General features: G+C 54.0%; 1 protein-coding gene across 1 annotated transcript in view; it reads left to right on the plus strand.

The window, feature by feature from the left end:
* TRAP1 (TNF receptor associated protein 1) overlaps positions 1-14,376 on the plus strand; it is a 70,897-nt gene that overhangs the window by 42,466 nt on the left and 14,055 nt on the right. Inside the window, exons 5-11 of the mRNA XM_010376039.1 lie at positions 3,340-3,411; positions 6,640-6,800; positions 8,299-8,408; positions 9,057-9,130; positions 9,954-10,109; positions 11,671-11,791; positions 13,064-13,133. Of these exons, the coding sequence (XP_010374341.1) occupies positions 3,340-3,411; positions 6,640-6,800; positions 8,299-8,408; positions 9,057-9,130; positions 9,954-10,109; positions 11,671-11,791; positions 13,064-13,133 (764 nt within the window). The remainder of the gene's footprint in view (positions 1-3,339; positions 3,412-6,639; positions 6,801-8,298; positions 8,409-9,056; positions 9,131-9,953; positions 10,110-11,670; positions 11,792-13,063; positions 13,134-14,376) is intronic.

Here is a 14,376-nt window from a genome sequence, read left to right on the forward strand (position 1 = left end):
TAGGCAAGAGTGCAGTGGTGTGATCTCAGCTCACTGCAACTTCCGTCTCCTGGGTTCAAGCGATTCTCTTGCCTTCATCCTCTTGAGTAGCTGGGATTACAGGCATGCACCACCATGCCTGGCTAATTTTGTATTTTTAGTAGAGACAGGGTTTCTCCATGTTAGTCAGACTGGTCTTAAACTCCTGGCCTCGGGTGATTTGCCCGTCTTGGCCTCCCAAAGTGCTGGGATTATAGGCATAAGCCACTCTGCCCAGCCTGACCTGGAAGGTTTTTTGTTTGTTTAGAGTCAGGATCTTCCTCTGTCTCCAGGTTGGGGTGCAGTGGTGCTATCAGGGTTTGCTGCAGCCTTGACCACCTGGGCTCAAGTGATCTACCACCTCAGCCTCCTGTAGGTAGGGCCACAGGCATATGCCACCATGCCCAGCTAACTTTAAAAAAAATTATTTTTTTGGCCAAGTGTGGTGGCCCACGCCTCTAATCCTAGCACTTTGGGAGGCCGTGGTGGGCAGATTGCCTGAGATTACGAGTTCAAGACCAGCCTGGGCAACATGGTCTCTGCTAAAAATACAAAAGAAATTAGCTGGGTGTGGCAGCGTGTGCCTGTAGTCCCAGCTACTCAGGAGGCTGAGGCAGGAGAATTGCTTGAACTTGGGAGGCAGAAGTTGCAGTGAGCGGAGATCATGCCACTGCACTCCAGCACTCCAGCCTGCATGACAGAGCAAGAAATTATTTTTTTTTTTTTGTAGCCACAGGGTCTTGCTTTGTGGGCCAGGCTGGTCTCAAATACCTGGGCTCAAGTGATTTTTCCACCTTGACCTTCCACAGTGCTGGGATAATAGATGTGACCTGTTGTGTCCAGCCCTGTGTTTTCTTTTAGTGGTTTTATAGCTTTAGCTCTTACATTTAGATCTTTGATCCATTTCGAGTTAATTTTGTGTATGGTGTGAGGTAGGGGTTGAGGTTTATGTTTTGTTTATGAATGTACAGTTGTTTCATTACTGTCTTTTAATAGATCTGTCATCCCCCATTGAATTATCTTGGAATCTTTGTTAAAAATCAAGTAATACACTCTCTGTGCAGTGCTGTTTCTGTGCTCTGTTTGGTTCTTTGATCTGTGTGTGGATCCTTAAATGCCCACATCACACTGTCTTAATTATTGTAGCTTTATAGGAAGTCTTAAGTATTTTAAATTCTCTAACTTTGTTCTTCAAAATATTTTGAAAATATTCTAGGTTCTTTGATTTCCACATACATTTTAGAGTCAGCTTGTCATTTTCTACAAAACCTGTAAGGATTTAGATTGGGATTGCAGTGCAGATCAGTTTGGGAAAAAAATAAAAATAAATTGGAAATAGGAGCTATTAGTTGCATTTTCTCCTTTACCTTGGTCTAACATTAACCTTTGCCTTAAGGACTCTATTTAAGTTTCTGATGTATTAAAGTAAACACTTAAATGAAGATTATATTTAATGACTGATGTCAACTAGATATTAATTTTAAGTAGTTTTTTATTCATAATTATTACATGATCTACAATAAATGAATCAGGCTGGATTTTGGACTATTCATACCAGCACCTCAGAAATAATTGCCCAGAAGCCTTTTGGTGCCATGTTTCTTGTTGGCTGCTGGGGCCCATGGAACATGCACGCATGTGTGCACTGCAGTAACTGGTGGTGATGTGGTTTTGGCACCCATTCTGCCTGTGCTGCCTTCAATGGGAAGGCTGACAGCTGGCCAGTCTCCCCGGCCTGCTGCTTGCTGTGGATTATTTGCTGAGTAGCACTGACCACCCCCGCTGTGCCAATGGAGACAGCACTGCTGCCTGGTGCTAGTGGCTCCCATGGCCCCTGCGGGCTGTTCTGGAGAGGAAGCCTTTAGAAAGGAACTTCTTAGAAGGAAGTTCAGAAAACTGCTTCTGAGGGCCTTTGTCCCAATTCATAGATGTGGAGGCTTGGAGCGAACTCTTTTATTTAAGGTGGTCTGCACATCGTAGCAGAGCAAGCTGGGGCTGTGGCTGTGTTATGGGCATGTTGAGCGAGGAACTCCAGATGGGAGTCTGACCGGGCTTTGAGAGGAAGGAGGAGGCCATGGTCAGTAAGGCCTTGTGTGTTCACCGGCGCATTGGTCTGTGTTGTGATTCAGGCTGCTATAGCAGAATACCTTAGACTGGGCAATTTATAAACAACAGAACCGTATTGCTCACAGTTATAGAGGCTGGGAGGTCCAAGAGCAAGGGGCCAGCAGACTGGGTGTCTGGCGAGGGCCCTTTGTCTCAGGCAGTGCCTCTTGCATCTTCACACAGAAGGTGGAAGGGACCGACAAGCTCCCTCAACCTTGTTTTCTAAGGGCCCTACTCCCATTCATGAGAGTGGAGCCCTTATGACTTGATCACCTCCCCAAGGCCCCACTCCCAGAGCCATCCCCTTGGGAGTTAGGTCTTAACATATGGATTTGGGTGACATCGGCACTCAGACCAGAGCAGCTGCAACAGGATAAGCCAGATCGAGGCTCCCACGCGAGGGCTGCGCCTTCCTGCAGGAGAGGCATCTGTGCCCGCTCTCCCATGGTGGTAGGGTAGGTGCAGGGGCCGCGCACAGAGCTGCGCGGTCTCCTCAGTCACATCATTCTGCTGGATTGAGAGAGCCACCAGAGGAGGGGACCGCTGTTCCCCAGAACCACAGCCAGGGAGAAGGCGGGGGGGCCACATCTTGATGACGGGAGAGCTGTGCTTTCCTCCTAATTGCTGGCATCATATTTTCTTTTCAGGATGGTTTTTAACAAACAAAGCAACTTTCTGCTGTCCTTTCCTGTTTTCTCTGGTGAGGCCGGGCTGCTATGACTAGAATTAGTCTTTTCTGTTTTTCTTTTCTTTTCTTTTTTTGTTTTTTTGAGATGGAGTCTCGTTCTGTCACCCAGGCTGGAGTGCAGTGGCACAATCTCAGTTCACTGCAGTGTCTGCCTCCTGGGTTCAGTGGGTTCAAGTGATTCTCCTGCCTCAGCCTCTGAGCAGCCGGGACCACAGGTGCTCGCCATCATGCCTGACTAAATGTTTTTTTTTTTTTTAGTAGAGATGGGGTTTTACCGTGTTGGCTAGGCTGATCTTGAACTCCTGGCCTCAAGTGATCCGCTTGCCTTGGCCTCCCAAATGCTGGGATTACAGGCATGAGCCGCTGTGCTTGGCCCCTAGAATTAGTCTTTTCTGATGAGCATCTAGTGCTACCTGGCTGGGCCCTGTCTGGCCAATATCATTGACACCATTTGAGCCCCTGGGGCTGCTGGTGCACCTGTTCCCCAGGTGCTGGGGGCTTGGCGCTTAGCGTGTCTCTCTCCTCAGGATACTGGTATCGGGATGACACAGGAAGAGCTGGTGTCCAACCTGGGGACTATCGCCAGATCGGGGTCAAAGGTAAGCGTGGGCCCCCTGCACGGCTTCCCCCTTCCCCTCAGGGTGCAAGGATCCCTCCAGTAGGGGTGGCCCTGGGTGCCAGATTAAGTAACAACATTGTTAGTTACATGCCACGCAGTGGGCATTGTGGGAACACCTCATGACATGACAGCCATCCCTCAGTATCTGGGGGTTGGGGTTGGTTCCAGGATCCCCTTTGCATACCAAAGTCTGCAGATGCTCCAGTCCTGGATTAAAGTGGTGCCATATTTTGTAGACATATCTTTCTGTATGCTTTAAATGATCTCTAGATTACTTATAATACCTGATACAACGTAAATGCTATATATAGATATAACATAGTTTTGTTTTTTATACTACTTTTTATCATTGTGTTATTTTTTATTTTTTTCTGAGTATTTTCGATCCTTGGCTGGTTGAATCTGCAAATGTGGAACCCTGGAGATGAGGACTGACTGTATTGGCTCACTGCAACCTCTGACTCCCAGTTCAAGCAATTCTCCTGCCTCAGCCTCCCAAGTAGCTGGGATTACAGGCGCGTGCCACCATGCCTGCCCAATTTTTTGTATCTTCAGTAGAGACAGGGTTTCACCATGTTGGCCAGGCTGGTCTTGAATTCCTGACCTCGTGATCCACCCATCTTGGCCTCCCAAAGTGCTGGGGTTACAGGCGTGAGCCACTGCGCCCGACCTAGTGTTCTCATTTTATACATGAGGAGATTGAAGTCAGTGCTTTGCCCATAGTTGGAAAAGGGTGAGAGCTGGAGCTTCCCAGGCTGTTGGTCTGAGTCCGAATGTGTTGTTCTGCCTCACGACACTTTTCTGCAAAGTCGATTGCCTGAGCGTCGTGGGCTTGATGCAGAGAGGGTCAGAGGGATCAGTCTCCTCTCACACAGTGCCATGCATGAGAACAGGCTTAGGATGCGATGTCTGTGGGTTTGATGGTTCTGGTCAGAACTGCTCTGTGGGTCTGGGTGTGGTGACATGCGCCTGAAGTCACACCTACTCAGGAGGCTGAGGCTGGAGGATCGCCTGGGCCCAGGAGTTCAAGGTTGCAGTGAGCTATGATTGCACCACTGTGATCCAGCCTGGGCGACAGAGCAAGATCCTGACTCTGAAACAGAAGGAGAGAAAGGGGGAAAGGAAGGAAAGGGAAACTGCTTTGTAGGGACAAGTCAGCCCTTAGGTCTAGGGTGTCGTTTGGCTGCTGGTGTGACTTTGCAGTCTGCAAAGGGAAGACAGGTGTGGGCAGTCAGGGTTTCCTTAACAATGTCTGTGCCAAACTAGGACAAAGGTGGGTGGCCTTGGGTCACCCCGGTGCCCTCCTTACTGGCTGAGTGCTTTTCTGCCTAGTTGTTGTTAGCCTGAGTGCTGCCCATGTGGCACTTGGTACCAACTACTTGAAAATAGAGCAATTGTTGATCCAAAGTAATTCACGGAAATTTCTACATTTATTTATTTATTCATTTATTCGTTGATCTGCTTATTCATTCAGAGACAGGGTCTCACTCTGTTGCCTAGTCCGGAGTTCAGTGGTGCAGTCACAGCTCACTGCAACCTTGAACTCCTGGGCTCAAGCAATCCTCCCGCCTCAGCCTCCTGAGTAGCTGGGACTACAGGCATGTGCCACTATACCCAGCTAATTTTGTATTTTTTTGTAGAGACAGGGGTCTTGCTTTGTTGCCCAGGCTGGTCTCAGACTCCTGGCCTCAAGCAGTCCTCCTGCCTCAGCCTCCCAGAATGCTGTGATTACAGGCTTGAGCTGCTGCATTCAGCCAGAAATTTCTACTTTAAAAAAACTACCTGGCCAGGTGCTTTGGCTCATGCTTGTAATCCTAGAACTCTGGGAGGCCGAGTTCGGTGGATCACCTGAGGTCAGGAGTTCAAGACCAGTCTGGCTAACATGGTGAAACCCTGTTTCTACTAAAAATACAAAAAATTACATGGGCATGGTGGGAGGTGTAATCTCAGCTACTCGGGAAGCTGAGGCAGGAGAACCACTTGATCCTAGGAGGCGGAGGTTGTGGTGAGCCGAGATCCCGCCATTGCTCTCCAGCCTGGGCAACAAGAGCAAAACTCCATCTCAAAAAAAAAAAAAAAAAATACTGGGCCAAGCACTGCGGCTCACGCCTGTAATCCTAGCACTTTGGGAGGCCGAGCAGGAGAATCACCTGAGGTCAGGAATTTGAGACCAGCCTGACCAACAGGGTGAAATCCCATCTCTACTAAAAATACAAAATTTAGCTGGGCATGGTGGTGGGCAGCTGTAATCCCAGCTACTCGGGAGGCTGAGGCAGCAAAATCACTTGAACCTGGCAGGCAGAGGTTGCATTGAGCCGAGATCGCACCACTGCACTCCAGCCTGAGTGACAGAGCAAGACTCCATCTCAAAAACAAAAACGAAAACAAACACCCCCCCCCCCCCCCGCCAAAATGAAAACCTACCATAACTGACTTTATCCGCCATGTTACGTTTTTTGTTGTATTTCTCTCAAGGTTGGTCTGCTGTCCTCTGTGGCAGCCACCAGCTACATGTGGCAGTTTAAATGTAAATGCATTAAAATTAAATAAAAGGGGGCATCGAGCTCCTCAGCTGTACAGGCCACATTCCAGGTGCTCGGCAGGCTGTCCAAGTGCACCTGGCAGATGCAGAACATTCCCATCATCGGAGAAAGTTCCATCAGACAGCATGGACCAGGGCAGTGGGCGTGTGCATTTTACTTGATTTTTGGCCTTAGGATCTTTGGCAATGTTATAGTAGAAAAATTAAGTGCTGTGTGGTGCTTACAGACACATGTGCGTGATTTCCACTGTTTTCCCACAAAGTATAGTCTCCAGGAGACTTGAATCTGGAAGCCAGTTTGGAGGCTCTCCTCACTCCTGGCCTTCCTGTGGAAGGAGCTTATTCAAGGGAAGGAGCTTATTCAGGCTGCTCTTTCTCCACTCCAGGTGTGACCTGCAGGCCTCCACCTGTCTGGGACAGGCAGGACTACGGGCTTTGGGAATCAAATGGAATATACACTTGTCCCACTGCTGCCAGCTGGTTGTCCTAGGGCCAGTGTGTCACCTCTCTGTGACGTAGCTCTTCATGTGTAGAATGGGGTGGAAAAGTACTCGGTGTGGTTGTTTTAGGGATGAAGAGGTCTTAGTGGTGCTGGCAGAACAGCCGCGGTGTCGTGTCTGCTCTGTGGAGGGGAGTCTGCCTCCCTAACTGGCCTCTGCCCCGCAGGCTTTCCTGGACACGCTGCAGAACCAGGCTGAGGCCAGCAGCAAGATCATCGGCCAGTTTGGAGTGGGTTTCTACTCAGCTTTCATGGTGGCCGACAGAGTGGAGGTCTATTCCCGCTCGGCAGCCCCGGGGAGCCCGGGTTACCGGTGGCTTTCAGATGGGTGAGTGACGAATGTCGCCTGACAGGCAGCTCAAAGCTGAGCTGGAGCCCTTAGCATGGAGTTTGGAAAGGGTTGGACTCAGAAAACGCACACAGGCATTTTCTGGGCATTTTTTTTTTTTTTTTTTTTTTTTTTTGCGATGGAGTCTCGCTCTGTTTCCCAGGCTGGAGTGCAGTGGCGCAGTCTCTGCTCACTGCAAGCTCCGCCTCCCGGGTTCCTGCCTCAGCCTCCTGAGTAGCTGGGATTACAAGCATGCACCACCACGCCCAGCTAATTTTGTATTATTAGTAGAGACGGGGTTTCTCCATGTTGGTTAGGCTGGTCTTGAACCCCCGACCTCAGGTGATCCGCCTGCCTCGGCCTCCCAAAGTGATGGGATTACAGGCGTGATCCACCGTACCTGGCCACAAAATGCACACAGGCATTTTCTGGGCTTTTTATGTAAAATCTGACTCTCCCACTTTGGGGAGTCAGTGACTTCTGTGGCTCCAAGTGACCCATGGCACCTGTCTGGTCCCATGTGCTTGGTCACTACCACTTTGCTTGGGAAGGCAGGCCTGGCCCACACTGAGCTCCTTCCTCAGTGGCTGGACTGCAGGACTGGCCTCTCGCCCGGTGGCCCCTCTGCAGCCTCCTGTGTCCGACCTTCTGCACGAGCTCATTCTGCTTCCTGCCGGCCCTGGCAGTTCCTGGCTTTGCCTCGCCAGCCCACCTCTGCCTCTGTAGGGTGAGGAGCCTGCTGGGGGCTTTTTTTCTTTTTTTCTTTTGGGACAGTTTTACTCTTGTTGCGCAGGCTGGTGTGCAATGGCACAACCTTGGCTCACTGCAATCTCCGCCTCCCAGGTTCAAGCAATTCTCCTGCCTCAGCCACCACCCCCAGCTCCGGCGGCTTTTTAGCGGGTGAGCCGCTTCCAGCCAGCCGAGGTGTCCTCCCTCCATGATGCCATTTCTGTTCCACAGTGTGTGCCGTGTGCTCAGCTTGACTCCCCACTCTCCCAAAACTAACTTTCCTGTTTAATTCCATGAGAGCAGGGCTCAGAGTAAACTTGGGTCAAGGCATCAACACGACCCTGCCGGGGGGTTCCCGCTCCTGTGCTTCTGAGATGGTTTTCTGTTCTTCTTAGGGGGTGCCTGGCCCCCGGCCTTTGTTTCTGCCCCTGGGCAGCCGGCAGCTGATGTGGAGCTGGGCCAGGCTCCCGCAGTGCCCCAGGGCTGCTTTCGGGGTAAGCCCAGGGGCTTCTTCCAAGCCCAGGCTAGGTGGAGGACCCCGGCCCACCACGCAAGGGAACCAGAACTCTGCCGCCCGCCACAGGGTCATCATTCCTGATGGGCATTTGATGGCCTGAGTGGTGCCCTGGGGTCAGAAATGGGGCATTTGAGGTGTGTTGTGTGTTGGTTTGGGCTCTGCCTGTGAAACCCTAGGGAACTGCTGGAGTCCTATGCAGGGTGTGTCCCAGTGTCTCATCCACCTGGCTTTTCCTTTCCTTGCCTGCCTTAGCTCTGGAGTGTTTGAAATCGCCGAAGCTTCAGGAGTTAGAACCGGGACAAAAATCATCATCCACCTGAAATCCGACTGCAGGGAGTTTGCCAGCGAGGCCCGGGTGCGAGGTGAGCGGGAGCCTTGGCCCAGGCTCACTCCGGGATCCATGTGTGGCCTGGAGGCCACCAGGTCAGCAGGCATTTTCCTGGGTTCTGCCTGCATGAAGGATGTACAGGAAGAGCCACGAAGGACCGAGCTGCTGTAGAACTGGGAGGGGCTGCCTGCCAGGGCTGCGTAGCACTGAGTTCCTGCTGATTCTGTGTGCTGGGACTGGGAGGAAGCCAGCTTGGCTGAGGCAGGCCTCATTCTCCTTCCCCTGCATAGTCCTGGCCTTTAGCGCCCCTGGGGGTTTGGCGCAGTCCTGTCCCAGGATGTGGGTGCGGCTTTCCCTGTATGTGTCCTGCTGAATGCTCAGGGAGGTCCTGAGTGACCCCCAGGAGTCAGCCCAGAAAGCCATGTTCCAGCCACGAGCTGGCATTGCAGTCTCGCAGCCGCCGGGGCCTCCACAGATCTGGTTCTCACTTGGGCTCTGCTGCTGCCCCCATGAGACGGGCGGGAGGACAGGTGTCCCTGTGTGCCCCATTTCTGTACCTGTGAAGTGGGCACAGCATGGAGGACCCTTCCCAGCAGGCTGGCGCTCACCCTGGAGCTGCTGCAAAGCTTGCGTTTCCACCAGCATTGTAGATGCAGTGTGGTTTTTCTTCTGTCCCTTCCAGATGTGGTAGCGAAGTACAGCAACTTCGTCAGCTTCCCCTTGTACCTGAACGGAAGGCGGAAGAACACCTTGCAGGTGGGCCCCGAGCTCCTCCACGGGCTGCTCAGCCATGGAGACGAAGCTGTACATTTCAGGGCAGTGGGGAAGAGATGAGCCCGGGGCTTGCGGCCCAGAGTCACAGGGCGAGCTGCTCTGTGGAGATGAGTCCTGGGTGTGGGGATGAATGAGGCAGGGCCCAGCTCCACCACAGCCCACCCCTGTGTACCGGGCAGCCGGGGTCAGGAGTCAGCGTTCACTGAGACGTGCCGCCCATCCCAGCTGGGTCACCACGTTAGTGTGCAGCCATGGTGTTCAGTGCAGCCACAGGGCTATGCAGTCACCCCACATCAATTCCAGAACATCCCATCACCCCAAAAAGCAGCCCTTTCCCCACCACCCCTCCCCAAGCCCCTGCAGCCACGGTCTCCTTTCTTTCCGTTGGGCTGCCTGTTCCAGACATTTCTTCTGGATGGAGTCATGCGGCATGCTGCCCTCAGTGACTAACTCGCCTCCTCGCGGTTCAGCTGTGGTGCAGCGTGGGTCATCCTCACTCTCACGGCCTTCACCGTATTCGTCAGCTCGCCCCTGCTGGGCAGCGTTGTCCTCTCCCACAGGCCCCCTTAGGGCCCGACCGGTCCATCTGACATGTCCTGAGGTGCCCCAGAGCCTTGTGTGTCTCACCTGCACTTCCCAGCACAGCCCACTGGTGGGGCTGGAGAGGGGTGTACACCTGAGACCACCGCCCATCTGTCCCAGGAACCTGTCTAGGGACAGGTGCCGCACTGGCTCAGGCCTGCACGGTGGTGGGGAAGACATGCGTGGTAAACACGACGCCCTCCCCGCCGATCTCTGCTTCCAGGCCATCTGGATGATGGACCCCAAGGACATCAGCGAGTGGCAACATGAGGAGTTCTACCGCTACATTGCGCAGGCTTACGACAAGCCCCGCTACACCCTGCACTATAAGACAGACGCGCCGCTCAACATCCGCAGCCTCTTCTACGTGCCGGACACGGTGAGCTGCTGCGGCAGGCCTGCGGCCCTCGGGGGAACTCTGTTTTGTCCCCCTGTGACATCAGCTCTGCAGATGTCACATGATTAATGTGGCCGCGTGAGGGCATAAAAAACAGGTAGTGCTGGGTGCGGTGGCTCACGCCTGTCATCCCAGCACTTTGGGAGGCTGAGGAGGGTGGATCACCCGAGCCCAGGAGTTGCAGATCAGCCTGGCCAACCTAGTGAGACCTCATGGCTGATAAAAAAGAAAGAACAGATGTCTCTGGGTGGGTGAGCACAGATGTTTCCTCTCTCACGGGTCACACATGGCGAGGGAAGGATTGGTGGGCATCTCAGTGCAGGCTGGGGTGGGGGCTTGTGGACTGGGGCCTGCCTGGGGGAGGGCCCTCAGCCTGCATCACCTGCTGTGGATCAGTGGATGCTGTCCTGCCAGGCGCTCCGGGAAGGGCCTGTGGTCTGCCGCTCTGTGGGCTTCTCTGTGTGCTTCCTCAACACCCTCCAACTCCCCTGCTTTCCTTTACCACACTGAAGTGCCCACAAATCCTGCCGTAAGAGGACCTATTGGGGGCTGAGAGCCAGCCTGTCCCGCCCCTAGGCTTTCCTGTCCTTGTCTGCCTGGAACTCTCGTAATGTCCTGCACAGTTGGCATCTGTCTTGTAAAGAGCCGCCCGGATGTGGCCGCCAGGGGCTTGTTAGAGTCTCAGGCCCCACCCAGGGCTCCTGCGTGGGAGGCCACATTTTAATAAGCTCTCCCCGCATTTTAACAAGGTCCCCCTGCATTTTAACCAGATCCCTCGGATGTTAACCGGACTCCCTGGATTTTAACCAGGTTCCCCACATTTTAACCAGGTCCCCTCACATTTGAACTGGATACCCCCGCATTTTAACCAGATCCCCTGTGATGAGGTGTGGGTCCCAGTTCTGGAAGTGCCAGTGTGGAGCAGGTGCTGGCAGACGGGTTCCGTGAGGGCCAGACAGGAACTGAGCCACACAGGAGCTGACCCCGGCTTTTCGGACCCGATCTCTGTCGTAGCCACTAACCCTGCCGGGTGAGGAAGCAGCACCGCCCATGCTGCCCCCCGAGCACACAGGGCTGGGTTCCGTGAGCTGCGTAGACACTGAAATTTGAATTTCATCTTCATGTCTCATGAGATCCTCCTTTCCGAAATCTGTCCTCAACTGTTTGAAAGTGTGAAAATGACTCTTAGGCTACACAGACGTAGGCCGTGAGCTGCATTTGGCTGGAGGGCTTTTTGCTGACCCCTGACCTGTAGTAAGGTTTGGCTGTGTTCAGGGGTATGTGCAAGGTTCACTTTCTTGTGTCCTCCTTAGGGGGTGGACGGGGGAGGGCAGCAGCTGCCAGAGAAGGCCTTCGGCCCCTGCAGAGCCACGGTGTGGGGCACTGTGGGGCCCCTGCACTGGGCTTCAACTCAGAGCAGATGCCGAGGGAGGGTGAGGGGGACAGTGGGCGCTGGATTCATCGCATCTGCCCCCTGCCTCCCAGCCAGGACCTGCCTGGGGAGGGTCAGTGCCACATGATGGCGTGTTCTCCTCACCCCCAGAAACCGTCCATGTTTGACGTGAGCCGGGAGCTGGGCTCCAGCGTTGCACTGTACAGCCGCAAAGTCCTCATCCAGACCAAGGCCACGGACATTCTGCCCAAGTGGCTGCGCTTCATCCGAGGTACGCTGCCCAGAGTCCGTGAGTGGTGCCCCTGTGGCCCGGTGTCGCCCGCTGCATCTGTGAGGGACCTGGCTGATTCCGTTCTCAGCAGCCATCTGCAGCGAGAGCACCGCGGTGGGCCTGCACCGCCGTGGGCCTGCATCGCTGTGGGCCTGCATCGCCGTGGGCCTGCACTGCCTGTGGGCCTGCGAGTCAGCCACGTTTACACACCCCGGGAGCTGCCCTGCCTCCCTGTGTGAATGGCTGATCTTGGGGGAGCACTGGGGTGTTCCCATTGAGGTCTTTCCACGTGTAGGGATACTGTGTGAGTTTCAGGTTTATATGTGACTTGTGTTACATTTGAGTGAGATTATAGTTTAAGAAAGACCAGTATTTAAGCCTTGGTACACAGAGGTGAAAACCATCCCTGATGAATTTTTTTTTTTTTTTGAGATGAGTCTTGCTCTGTCACCCAGGCTAGAGTGCAGTGGCACAATCGTGGCTCACTGCAACCGCTGCCTTCCGTGTTCAAGTGATTCTCCTGCCTTAGCCTCCTGAGTAGCTGGGATTACAGGCATGCGCCACCGCGGCCGGCTCATTTTTGTATTTTTAGTAGAGATGGAGTTTCACCATAATTGCCGGGCTGGTCTCAAACTCCTGACCTCATGATCTGCCTGCCTCAGCCTCCCAAAGTGCTGGGATTACAGGCATCAGACACCGCGCCCAGCCAGAGTTACGATTTTTTTTTTTTTTTGAGTCGGAGTCTCGCTCTGTCGCCCAGGCTGGAGTGCAGTGGCCGGATCTCAGCTCACTGCAAGCTCCGTCTCCCGGGTTTACGCCATTCTCCTGCCTCAGCCTCCCGAGTAGCTGGGACTACAGGCGCCCGCCACCTCGCCTGGCTAGTTTTTTGTATTTTTTAGTAGAGACGGGGTTTCACCTTGTTAGCCAGGATGGTCTCGATCTCCTGACCTCGTGATCTGCCCGTCTTGGCCTCCCAAAGTGCTGGGATTACAGGCTTAAGCCACCGTGCCTGGCCATGATTTTTAACATAAAGCCCAGGCTGTGGTTGTCCGAGTGTATCCCGAGGCTGGCCAGCCCACCCACAGCCCAGGTCACTGTTCTGGGAGGTGGCAGGACGTAGAGGAAGCTCCGCCAGTGCCGCCTCTCTGCTTCCCTCTTAGCACACGTGCTGGGTTGAAGGCCAGGCCTGGAGACAAAGGACAGGTTAATGGGGAATGTTGGGTGGTGTGGAGGGCCGCAGCCCCTGGAGAAGCTGACTGCCGTGTCTCCCAGGTGTGGTGGACAGTGAGGACATTCCCCTGAACCTCAGCCGGGAGCTGCTGCAGGAGAGCATGCTCATCAGGTGAGCCTCGGGCCGGGGGGAGAGGACCGTGCTGGGGACAAGGCCTCTACCCGCTCCTTTGCCCCCAGAGGGCCCTAGCCGTGGCCCATGGAGCTAAGAGCAGAGGTGGATGGGGAAGCCTGGCCTGCACATGGGGGCCCTCAGGAGCCTTCCGGGTGCTGGCCTGGCTTCTGAGGCCTGTGGTCCAGAAGAACGTGGGGACAGCTGGTCATGGCTGAGGCTGGAGTCTGGATAGGGGGAGGGGGCTGCAGAGCCAGACCTGCCTACCTGTGCCCCAGGGTTGTGACTGCAACCCTGCAGCAGGCCAGCCCTGGGTGGAGGGGACTCCAGTGCACTAGTTCCGGGTTCTCCATCAGTAGCTATGACTTCCCCATCCTGGCCCCAGGCTCACCAAATAGTCTTTGTTCAAAACCTCGCTTACTGGCTTTTTTTCTTGTAATGCAAGTAATATTTCCTTACTAGAGCACATTGAAGCCACCTGTGCTCTCACCTCAAGATGACCACTGTTGACGGTTTAGGGTTGGGTAGATTGGCAGCCACGTAGGGCAGGTTTCAGAGGGAGCCTGTGGGGGGAGGATTCAGCTGGAATTAGGAGCCCTGGAGGTCTCTCAAGAGCCCACCATGTGCAGCATGCCATGGAACGGGCCTTGTCGGAGCCCCCCACGCGCCTGCAGTGCGTTCCTCCACCGGTTTCTCTCCAGTGTTGCAATGGAAGCGGCTTCTCGGGTAAAGGGTGAGGCTGGGTAGTTGGTGTGTGTTTGGGCTGCACTGTGGGGATGGCGAGAGGCCCATACCGAGAGGCAGTGGTCCTCAGAGACTCTGTCCTGTGCCATGGGCAGGAGCAGGTCTGGGGAGATGGTGGACAGTGTGGCTTCCTGCCCGGCGGGTCCATGCCCAGCCCTGCACAGGTCACATGGCCTGCCGGTGATGTCCTCCTACCTCACTTCAGAGGCAGAAAGAGCCACAGAGATTTTTTTCTGTTTTCAACCAAGCAAGCCGCAGTAATGGTTTTATTGGTTGACTGATAGGGTCTTGCCGTGTTGCCCAGGCTGGAATGCAGTGATGTGATCACAGCTTATTGTAGCCTCAACCTCTCGGGCTCAAGCAATCCTCCCACCTCAGCCTCCCAAGTAGCTGGGACTACAGGTGTGAGCTACAATGCCTGGCTAATTTTTTTGTATTTTTTGTAGAGTTGGGATGTTACTGTGTTGCCCAGGCTGGTCTTGAATTCCTGGGCTCAAGC

This window comes from Rhinopithecus roxellana, chromosome 20, assembly GCF_007565055.1.
Source record: "Rhinopithecus roxellana isolate Shanxi Qingling chromosome 20, ASM756505v1, whole genome shotgun sequence".
Classification (NCBI taxonomy): Eukaryota; Metazoa; Chordata; class Mammalia; order Primates; family Cercopithecidae; genus Rhinopithecus; species Rhinopithecus roxellana.